This window comes from Protomyctophum bolini (assembly GCF_963924005.1).
Source record: "Protomyctophum bolini genome assembly, chromosome: 1".
In the NCBI taxonomy this organism is placed as follows: domain Eukaryota; kingdom Metazoa; phylum Chordata; class Actinopteri; order Myctophiformes; family Myctophidae; genus Protomyctophum; species Protomyctophum bolini.
The window spans coordinates 21,669,580-21,682,079 of NC_137862.1; the positions used below are offsets into that span (position 1 = coordinate 21,669,580).

General features: G+C 46.2%; 1 protein-coding gene across 1 annotated transcript in view; it reads right to left on the minus strand.

The window, feature by feature from the left end:
* The window catches only part of LOC308318850 (transcription initiation factor TFIID subunit 4), a 118,696-nt gene that overhangs the window by 56,376 nt on the left and 49,820 nt on the right, over positions 1-12,500 (minus strand). The window contains exons 11-12 of the mRNA XM_080768523.1: positions 12,182-12,307; positions 6,134-6,190 (exon numbers count right to left, since the gene is read on the minus strand). Of these exons, the coding sequence (XP_080624649.1) occupies positions 6,134-6,190; positions 12,182-12,307 (183 nt within the window). The remainder of the gene's footprint in view (positions 1-6,133; positions 6,191-12,181; positions 12,308-12,500) is intronic.

Consider the following 12,500-nt stretch of genomic DNA (forward strand, 5'->3'; position numbering starts at 1 on the left):
GTGCAACTAGGAGCAGTGCCGAGGGGCCATGTGCCTGCCCCGGCGTCCCGGACTATTCTATAGGGGTTAAGAGTCACACGCACGCATGTGTGCGTGCACACACACACACACACACACACACACACACACACACACACACACACACAGCTTAAAACATACCACTACACTGTCCGTTACTGACCAGTGAGCTTTTGACTTGGACTCTGGCACAGCTAGCACCTTGAAGGGTTCTTGCACACGGACTGCTAGGATATACATCGACACAAACACACACGCACGCACACACACACACACACACACACACACACACACACACACACACACACACACACACACACACACACACACACACACACACACACACACACACACACACACACACACACACACACACACACACACAATAGTATAGTGTATAGTATAGTATAGTATACAAATATCAGCACTGAACTAAACATTAAACTCAAAGTTCAGCAGCAGCTGTTATAGTGGGTAAAATTATCCCACTATTAAAACAACATTACAGGAGCTCTTGGGATAACTTTTAAAAGAGGAATCCTTTTCCACAGCCAGCTGTAGAAGAGGTCCATTTGTCTGCTCTCCTGTTCTCTATCTCTCTCTCTCTTTGTCCTTCTCTTCTCCCCTCTCTTCTCTTGTTCACTCGCTTCCTGTGTCCAGTTGCGCCTGCAGACGGGGCTGTGATGATGAATCTGTGGCCGCAGTGTGTCTGTGTGTCTGACACTGTGATGTATCTCTGCCGGCCCGCCCTCTCACCATTTCACACTCTCACTTCTCCCTCTCTCTCTCTAACACCTTTTTTCTACCTGGTTCTCTCTCCTTTTTTGCCATCTCCTTCCCCTCTTTTTTGGCCTCCCTATACCCTCTCCCTCCCTCTCTCTATCACTCCCTCTCTCTCTCTCTCTCTCTCTCTATCCCTCCCTCTCTCTCTCTCTCTGACAAAGCGTTGCCTGGCATCCTGCCTGGGTGTCGGTACAGACTGGGTGAGTGCAGACCCAACAGCAGCAGCAGCAGCAACAACAACAGCTAAACAGGAATGGGGCTGCTCGTTTTTCCCATTGATTTTCACTGGGGGCCTTTCTGAAATAGCTCATCTGACCTTTCGGCCAAATACCATGTGAATGGAGGAAACAGTGGCGCTGGACTGCCTGGCTTTATACCCTCTCCATGCTAGAACTCTCCTGGCAACTATGCCAGACGGGGACAGGGATGCTGCTGGGTAAAATTGTCAGTCAACGGCAGATACGCAGACAGAGAGTGCGGCTAGGATTAATTAATTACATTATGTGAAGAAACTGCACAAATGGGAGAAGAACAGGTTTCTTATTCCAGTACCCACAATCATCGTATGCATTCATTGTATACATGTAGGTTCATATGGTGCATTATACTGATGTATTTCAAATCCAACCATGTTCATTTTGTGTTAGCCTGCAGTGATGGTAGCTATGTTTACTATTTCTTTATGAGTGTATCTCTGCTTTTAGCAGAGCAGAAAAGGTTAAAGCGACACTATAAAACTTTTCTTAATGAATAAAATGTAATTTTGTGCAATCTGTATAGTATAGTACCGTATGTTAATACCAGTAAGACACACTGAGGGTGAGAAGTGCCCTCGCCCTAAAGGGCGCTGAAACAATAGGTCTGGGAATGCCCATATATGGACCTTTTTATTATTTTGTATAATTATTATTATTATTATTATTTTACGTTTTCGGGCCAGGTAGGGTGTAAAATGTGTGCTAATTAGTAAGGTCTAGCGGGGCCTCAGGCCAGCCGAGTTAGGGCCCAGGTAGGGCCACGCCTTCATTTTCGGGCCTGTTGAGAACTATGGTTTTCTCCGGCTGTGGCTGCACTAATAACTTTGGGCCAGGCCCATCTAGAGTTTGGATGGACAGGTATCAGTCAAAAGGGAGACATGGAAGAGGAAGGAAGGATGGGGAAGAATCAACATATGGAATGTCAGAATAGGTCGGCTACTCGGCTCCATATATGGAGCTCTAAGGGGTTGAGGTCAGATGTAGCTCTGGTCCTAGCCTTCTACTGCTTCTACGATTCTTCCCTGCAGTATAAGGCTATATGGGACTTTCAGTTTTAAATCTCAAATCGAAATCAGACCAGCCTCTCCTCTTGAATGTTTTTGCTACTCACCAAAACAAAGGCGGGTTGTGTCATTAGAAAGCCTACTTTCCTTATAGTGGACGCACTCTGAGCCCCCCACCACACGTATAAACGGTACTTTTTGGCCAAAAGGGGATTTTGTTTCCACCGGGGAATATCTTTCCTTCACTAAGGAAAGTAGACACAACCCGCCTTTGTTTTGGTGAGTCGCAAAAACGTTGTTTTTATTTACGTTAAAGAGGAGAGGCTGGTCTGATTTCGATTTGAGATTTAAAACTGAAAGTCCCATATAGCCTTATACTGCAGGGCAGAATCGTAGAAGCAGTAGAAGGCTATGGACCAGAGCTAGGTCAGATGTAGAGTTGCTGGCCGGCTCCATGCAGATCTAGGTGATGATCCAGTCTTCTCCATGTATGGCTATCCAGGGTTTGATGAGGTCAGTATCACAAGGCGTGATGGACTGACAGCCATATATGGAGCGTGTCACGAGGTGTGACGGGCGGACAGGTTTTAGTGTGACTGACAGGTTTTGCGGGTTTTCATAGTAATCTGCGACCGTAGTCGCAATATACAATTGGGGTGGTTGTATTTTGTCCGATTGTGCATTACATTCACACATTCATACAACGATGGCGGAGGAAACCATGCAAGGCACCAACCTGCACATCGGGAGCAATTAGGGGTTCAGAGTCTTGCTCAAGGACACTTCGACACTGACTCTGGATAGAGGACGAATATTATCTGCAATATGTATTATGTAGCCATCAGGTAGAAGAAGTAGGATACTGGTTGGATACATTTGGAGAGTAAGTTAATTTGAAATTAATTGAGCTTAAATATCAATTTGATCACACTTTATGTATGTGTAACTGTGCCTTCATGCAGGCCAAGTTCTTGCAGGGTGACTGAATTTAATTCTGTGGCTGGTTCTGTTTGCACGCTCCTGCGATGCAGTCAGAGCCAGAATCAATGCCTACATCTGCAAGGCACACAGATGGCATTTGAATGACCTACTGTAAACATCAATCTGAAGGGCCACATAAAGTCACACAGCCATGTTCGTTTTTCCCATTTCTTTCTTTTTAGAACATTGTCTTCGTGGCACTCGTATGTTTATTTGTATAGGACAGGGAAGAGTGACAGTGGGCGCATAAAAGACGATTAATTTGCAACACGGGTCCTGAGCCTGACCAGTGTTTCGTGATACAACACCGTTTCGCACACTTTTTATGGGTCGTGATGTAAATATCCTCTTTGTGTGTGTCTTCCATAAAGAAGCCGGGGCAAACGTCTAATTTCTCTTTTGGGTCTTGCGCTACCACTGTATGTGGTCAACGTATAATATTACCCACTTGACTTAAGCCCTATTGTGTTATAGACAGACAGACAGCAAAGCCACAGCCAAACAGGTGTGGACTAGGCGTTCAAAACAAAGGATCTATCTCCATACGCAAACCCAATTAGCCGAAAAGCTCAGCCGCAGAAACTATAGAAAAAGTGCTCTTGGAGCCCAGGTCTACACCAGGTCAGGAAAGTTTGTGATGTTTGGAAGAAATGTGCATCCTAGTGGCGCTATAATAGGACAATGTTAAAAGTGCGTGCGTGTGTTCTAAAAGAGTGGCCAGGGCTCATTATCCTGATGAAACTTGTGCAGACAGACAGACTCTGCAGTTCTCACACCCAAACGCGCACACACACACACACACACACACACACACACACACACACACACACACACACACACACACACACACACACACACACACACACACACACACACACACACACACTCACACACACACACACACACACAGGAGTGACCCTGGCTGGATGCATATGAATGGTCCATGTTGTGACCTGATAAGTACTATAGTGTAGGCATAATGTCAGATGTTCTGAATGATCCATGTTGTGACCTGTACTAAGTACTATAGTGTAGTGCGCACGTGTGTGTGCTCGCGTGTGTGTGTGTGTGTGCGTCTTCATGTGTGTGTGTGTGTGTGTGTGTGTGTGTGGGGGGGGGGGGGAGTAAAAGAAAGAGTCGAGCAAAAGAGAAAGAGTGTGTGTTGGCAGGAGGTCTGGGGACCGGTTGGCTTTCTCCTCCTGTCTGTCACACAGTAGGGAAGCATATCATGAAGTAACAATTACAAACCCCCATATCACACACACACACACACACACACACACACACACACGCACACACACGCACACACACGCACACACACACACACACACACACACACACGCGCACGCACAGAGACACACGTGCATGTTCCCCTCATTTCCCTTTTCAAATTTAAAATGAGAACGAGAAGACGCATGCATTTCGCGGCGCGTGATCGCTCCCTCGCCACGTTGCTTGGCGAGGAGCTAATCTGTCTGTATCCAGATGACAAGCGGCCTGCCACTTAACCCATTCTGACCGGGCACCCATTTTGGTGTTAGCATCATGTTATGCTTTACCTATTGAAAAATAGCAGATCTACAAGCTCATATCGCGCCACCGAGTGGCGCGATACGAGCTTGTAGGTCTGCTATTTTTGAAAAATCGAAGAACGACTGACATTTTTTAGAATCTGATCTCAGGTCAGAATGGGTTAATCAGACCAGTGTGTGTCCAGTGGAAACCTCGTATGAATCTGATCTCAGGTCAGAATGGGTTAACGGGGAGGAGATCCACTTTGATCACATGCCCCCTCCCTCCCCCCAACCCCCACACACTCTCCCTCTTCCATCCCCCGTGCCCCCAGGGTGGACCTATCACGCAGCCTATTACATTGCTTCATTTGCATATGCAGGGGCTTATGGGCATATAGAGCTGGAGATCCAGCCTAGAACGTTCCTCTAAAAGCTCATTTAGAGAACGGTTCATCCCGTTGAAAGATGTCAACGTTGGGCAGTGCAAAGAGGAGAGCGCCGAGACGGACATGTTTCCATGGATGGCCGCAGCCATGTGCACCCTGTAAAAGTACCCTTGAGCAAAACACTGACACCTGCTTGCTGGCTCGTTGTGTGTGAGTCGCTGTAACGAACAGGCTCACAAAAAGCCCCCCAAAAAACAGCGTAGAGCAGCATCAAGACGAAAGGAGAGAAAGTTATAGGAGAAAGCCTCTCTCTGCCGTTGAAAAAGTTCCATCTCAACAACAACAGGTGTGGTTTATCTTTTGCACTCCTAGTAAAAGATCTCTAAAAAGCTGAGGGCAACAAGAAAGAGGCAGGGAGAGAAAGTGAGGAGAAACGCTAGTCTCTACCGCAAGAGGTGTTATGGTGTGTGTTTCTGTATTACTACCCGTTTCCTAAACTTTACCATTACAACTCTCTCTTGATCCTTATTACGGAAGTTATTTTTTGCACTTCAGGAGTAAACAAAATAAGGGGCGGTGGTGGTGGGGGGAATTCAGAAACTTCCGGTGTCTTTCGTACACAATGTTAACCAACCACTAAACAGGAGAATTGTCTACATACAACTTCAACATCCCGCTGAGAATTCATGTGCCATACGACATCACTCCTCAATAAAAAGGCGGGACTAAAAACGACTTTGTGATATATCAACCAGCAAACCGGCTGCCTTTCTACATCAGTCGCAGCACTTCTGCCTGAGCTCTCATGCAGGTAAAGTGAGGTTATTGCTTATTTTAATGCAAATAGTTATTACAGAAAAAGTGCATCAGTGCATGCTGTGAGACCCTCCGGTTCACAACTGGATTCCACCCACCAGCACACCGAACAGCGAACAGCAGTTACCAGTTAGTAAAACATGTGACTGTCACAAAAGGAAGGAGAGGAAAGATGAGGACAAGGGGTGGGGGCGTGTATAAAAATTCACCCCCTTTTTACACACATCAATCAGCCCGCTGAATAATTCCCTCCAAAACTTTTTAAGTCCGACTTTTAAAAATGGCATTACATATGTATAGTAGTGGGGCATGAAAAATTAATACGCAGGAGTCTCTGGGAAATGTCAAGGGTAATGATCTCGGTGGCGGCTTACCTCCTTGGCTCTCTGTTTGAGCCGCGCCTGCTCTGGGTCCTCTTGCCTGGAGCGACTCTGCAGTAAAAAGGGGGATAGAAGAAGAAGAAGAAGAAGAAGGGAGGGGGGGTAAAAACAAGAGGTTAACAGCTGGTTTAAGGAGACCCCTCATCTGTTGCGGCCACCCTGTGAAAAAAAAAAGTACAAAATGGGAACAGGATACAGGGAGGGGGGTGGATGGGGGTGTCAAGGACAGCGTATTTGAATTCAGAGAAGTGCAGCGAAGCGACACCCCCAGGGGCTGCTGCCCTTTAAACCCCCCGCTCCAAATCCAGCCCTAAATAAGCCGCCCGAGGGCACTTCTAATCAAAAGAGGTTATTAAAAATTCTGCACGAGCCAGCACACACGCACACACACACACACACACACACACACACGTGCACACGCGCACACACTGTGTGTGTCTGCCTCTGCCTATACTTTGAGGTATGTCTCTCTTGTGTTTCTGGAATCTTGTCCAATGAGGTGTGTGTGTGTGTGTGTGTGTGTGTGTGTGTGTGTGTGTGTGTGTGTGTGTGTGTGTGTGTGTGTGTGTGTCTGTGTGCGTGTGTGCGTGCGTGCGTGTCCCTGGCGTAACAACACAGCACTTCTATTTTAATCAGGAGCTGGGATCTGGGTGAATGTGATGGTCCCTGGGAATCCTTCGCCACACAGCCTCATGTTAGACTGACAACTACAGGCCAAATGACAGCTTAAACATGACTGGCTAAACATGCCATATACACACAAACCACACAAGGAATCCACCATACACTATTCCAATTGTGGCCACAGTCCCGACAGTGTATACGCTAGCATCAGCAAAAGTGTCAGTCCGCCCCCTCCCCGTTTCTTAACCACTTAAACCCCACAGTATATATTTCGTGGGGCGGGGGGGAGGTCCCCCAGGGATCTATACGTGGCCCCCACCATTTCCCCCATCTACATCAAAACACTTCGCAGAAAATAGCCGATCTAATGGGCTGCAAGGTTGTAGATTTTCACAGATGCCATAATGGGCATGCCTATTATGGCATGCCCATTGGCCAGAATAGGGTCCATGTGGTTAAGTGGACATCTCTCCCTCTAATTTGCCTGATATTGCTTTTGTCCGAATCCTCATGCTACACGTTTATTTCAAAATCTGCATGGACTTTTCTCCTTAGAAACTCTGTTCTCTGCCACAGTAATGCAATGAGAAAACCGTGGCCTTCGGTTCTACTCCCAAAGACTTCCCACTCATTGCCTCATATCTCTCTCTCTCTCTCTGGTACGGTCAAAGAGCCCCGTTCCCCTCACACCCTCCTCCTCCTCTGCTAATTGGCTTTAAATATATCAGGCGGTTCACGTACTGGTCGGTATCTCAACTAAGACTAATGCGTTTGCCCTCCGGTCGGCCGAGTGCATCCCTCTAGACCCAGTCATATTTTAAATGGACGACAGTGGGAGCGAGGAGGGGGGGGAGAGAGAGAGAGAGAGAGGGTGGGGCAGGATTATTTTAGACGATCTCTTATTCAAGGGGTCAAATTAGCGGCTAGGAGCTCTTGCGGCGCGGTTCAGCGGTGGGAGGCTGATGTGGAGGGGTGGGGGCGGGTGATGCAGATGGACTGTTTACAAAGGGCAGCGGTGCCACTGGCACGCTTTACATCTCCTCTGGCAGCTGCCCTCGATTCCTGCATACACACGCGTACATGCGGACGCGCATACTCCGCGCACGCACGCACGCAGCCATGCACGCACGCACACACACACGCACGCACGCACACACACACACAAAGGTTTTGACACCACATTTGCATCACCAGCTGTGTATGGTGGAGGGGATCCTCCAGCACTGGACACCTGACCTGCTGTTGGGGTGACAAACTGACATGTTGAGCCACAATATGGCATCCTCCTATAGCAGGGGTTCTCAACGTTTTTGGCTGGGGACCCCTGGAAAAGCTTTGGCCATGTCTCGCGACATCATAAATTAATACTGAAACCAGATATAATCATTAAGGAAAGTTTATGAATGCACTATGTATTGTGTACTATATGTAAACTCTTAATTTAACTCTTAATTAATTTTCCAGACATTCAGTTGCAATAAAATAATTTGGGGACCCCCCCAAAATCATTTGGCGACCCCCCCCCCCTGAGGGGTCGCGACCCACGGGTTGAGAACCCCTGCCCTATAGTACCCCCCCCCCTCACATTCAGTCGATCCTGTGATCTTTTGTGGACAGATGTAATTTCCTGGGGTCTAGTAGGACTATAGTAAATAATACAAAAATAAATTGCGATAAAATTGTATAAAAGAATACATATTTAGCCCCATGTTCGAATGCTCCCGCCCCCCTGTCAAAAATAGCTAAGATCACTAAAACGAAAGAAAGCTGCAAATGAAAAAAAATGAACACTCATCTTTTACTTTCTCTAATAACAACCTAAAACATGAACCTTCGTTGAAAAAAACCAAAGTTGTCCTTTAAGGCTTTGCGAGGCATGCAGAGTGACCCGCGAGGCAAGCCCACGAGTGCCCCTGCCAAGCAGCCTCGCACGCTAGCGAATGCGCTGTCCAAGTTGCCACGCCATGGTGGACGGAATGGGCTATCACATGAACCCAAATGAGCTCCACCTCCTCTGTCTCTCCACATCGTCTTAGCAGGAGAGGGCAGGGTGCATCCCTGATCTACATTGTTATGCTATCCTCCAAACCGGTTGCTCTGGGATTGGCTTGTATGGCAAACTTTATTCTCTCTCGCACTATTTCCTGGCTATCTCTAAGATGCACTATCCAAATAAAGACAGAAAAGCCCCAATTTGGATAGTACATCTTAGAGATAGCCAGGAAATAGCGCGAGAGAGACGGGGAGTGACACGCAGGAAAGGCCCGGGAATCGAACCTGCGACTCGCTGTCAAGCTGCATTAGAGCCTACTGTAGATGTATATGTGCCTTAATTCTAAATGGGCGATGACAGCTTCTAAGGCAGCAGATTCCTGTGCTTCTATAGTGTTATTGCCAAGGGGGCCGGATAGGAGTGGTTCTGCAGTCGAAACCAAAGATAGAAAGGCCCTATACAGTACATGCATGTAATACTTGTGTGCAATAAGGGCCACTTTTCTGCTTCCGTCTGCTTTAATAGGGCTCTTGTCATCCACAGGGCTGTGAGAGGATCCCCTATGGATGTGCAGTGGAAGATAATTAAAACTGTAAAAAATTAAATCTTTATTAATCCTGCTAATGAATGGAGCCTTTCACATTAAAAAGTAAACAAATAAATAAGGTATTTTAACCGAGCAGAACCGAAAGGTGACAATGGCCAACTAAAAAACCTTGCAGCTCCAACTTTTTATGACACAGTTTGCAGAGAAGCTGCTGAGATTATGCCTTTTTTCATGAACACAACCAAACAAATAAAGCTAGGTAGCGTTTAATAGCTTTTCCTTAGGCGAGGCAGTTTCTGGGCGAGGCATTCTGACTATGAAATTCAAAAAAGAAAGAAAAAAAAAGTGTCAAAGTAAGAATCGTAAAGGTTAGGTCACTGTCTGAGTGGGCAGTATTCATCAGTGACACGGTTTTGTAATATCCTTTGCGGGAAGGGCCGAAAAGTAATAATGCAATTAAGACAGCGAGGTTTGCCGCAATGAAGATCTTTACTGCAGGACATTGGCACCATTCAAAATTAATTAAATTAAGCCAGCTTTCAGGCTAATGTTTCACCACAGGGCATTTTCATTCGCAAAAGATTCTCTTTTTCTCTCTTTTTTTTAAAAGTTGCTGGTGATCTCTTCAAATTTATTCTTCAAATTATAGTTACAGGTGCATACCTGCATACCCAAATTAAATCACCAGAAATCAAAGAAGGGCATGCTGCTCTGATTTATACTTGGACATGCATTTAGTCTAGCACTGAAACTATACCCGATCTACAAGCTTATAGATCAGCTATCTTCGGTGTGAGACACTAGCACACAACTAAGTATACATCTGGCTTTAGTGAGACAGTGTATAGGAGCTATCCTGTCTCGAGATGTCCGATATTAAAGGCGTAGTGAAATGAAAAATAAGTTTTTCACACTTTTAGACCATATCCGTGGTCATCTTATGGGCATACCTAACAATGGATGCCAAAAACATTGGCAAATTAATTTCTGTGTGTTTTTATATCAAAAGTCCATAAAAATATTTTTTAAACTACTTCCTGAAAACGAGAACGTGCTGCGTGATGACGTGTAGAGATACACATCGATAAAAGCCAATAAAAATTAAGCATCCGTCCAACACAGCTGCTGCTGATTACAGAAATCCTCCTATTCCCATTCAAGATAACATCCAGACAGTGTATTACTCAGTTTCAACGTAATCATCACGCTAAAATATGTATCTGAAAACATTATAGGGTAGAAATAAGCCACATAACAGTAAACTGGTACAGCTGGCTGACTATCTGACTTGTAAACAAACACACACCATGCTCCTGTGTATAGCATAGCTACCGTCCCATCGCCTGAAGGGATGTGACGCTCTGATTGGTTCAGAAACTTCAGAGCGGCGTTTCAAGTTGAAACCGTCTGAAACTTCAAAATAAAATGCCCACCATTTCCGTTTCCCTACACCTTTAAAGGTCTGGTGACCTTTTCTAGGTCTTCTGACCTCAATTGCATCCAAAAAACTGAACTTTTAACATTAAGTGAAATTTTTTTGATTGATTTTTTTAATAATTCTCAAAGCCTCAAAACGATGTCACAACCACTAATCCATTGGGACATCACAATAAAACAGGTCTCCACCAGGGCAGGTCAGGTTGTGGCCTCCTGGTGGCGCTATAATAGGGTGACATTTCTTCTTACGCCTTGGATGGCAATTGGATGATTTGAGGAATTTTGTTCCAAAAATGTGTTTTGCAAAAATCCACCTGTTGGTGACACTATAACAGGCCAATGTGCAAAAGGGTGGGACATTCCTCAGCCTAGTAGGAAAGTCTGTGAAAGATCCGTCTTGAACACAAGACTATAGAGATAGTGTGTAACGATTTGCGGGACAGAATCTGGAGGACTAATAGCAAAAAAAAAATGTGTTTCAAAAGTCGGCCCCATGGTGGCGCTATAAAAGGCCGTTCTGGAAAATCTGGGGCAGAGGTTCATCGTCGGCATCCAGGGAGTGTGTGTGCAAAATTTGGTATCGACTGGGTTAACGGTGCCGGAGAATAGCTGGTAACGGACGGACGCGCACGCACACACACACACACACACACACACACACACACACACACACACACACGGACGGACGGAGTGCAAAAAAAATACCCTCTCCCCATGCCTTCGGCCTGGTGGAGACAATAAAATCACTGTCACTAATGCTCAGTGAGAGTGAAAATCTTCCTATTTTACTTTCTGACAGAGATAGGCAGATATCTATAAATATGTACAAGGTTCTATTTGAACACATTTTCATGTGGTTTAAGGTGTCAAGACTTCTCTTTGTCCCTGCCCTGTTTTGGAGAGGATGCGAGAGGATGCGTGGGACTGCGTGCGTGCGTGCGTGCGTGCGTGCGTGCGTGCGTGCGTGCGTGCGTGCGTGCGTGCGTGCAGGGACAGAGGCAGGACATGAGAGGCCTGAGGCCTGGAGCCCGCGAGGACACACTAAGGTCACTCCATCCACTGGTGTCACACTCCAATTCATCTGTCAGAGCGACACACAAACACACACACACACACAAACTAAAATACACACATATACTGCACTCTGTACCGGTGAGACACACACATGCGCTCACGCATGAACACACACACGCGCACACACAGGCGCGCACGCGTGCGCACACGCACATGCACACACGCACACGCAAGCAAACATAAACAAAAACACACACACATACAGGCAAACATTTGCTAAAACACACACATGCAAGCAAACATACATTAGAACACATGCACGTGAAAGCAAACATACATTAGTATCCACATTCCATATTCCACGCACGCACGCACGCACGCACGCACGCAGGAACAGAACAGGGAGACGGGGGTGCCAATAACTTACTTTAGCAGCCTTCAACAGGATTTCTCTCTCTTGTTCATCTTTCCTCTGTTTCTCTATTCTCTCCAGCTGTTCAAAGAACTTGACCTGGGAGCGGACATCTGCAGACTGCTCACACCACTCTTCATCCTGACACACACACACACACACACACACACACGTGAGAAGAAATATAAGATCACACACACACACACACACACACACACACACACACACACACACACACACACACACACAGACAGACAGACAGACAGACACACACACACACACACACACACACACACACACACACACACACACACACACACACAAACACATTATT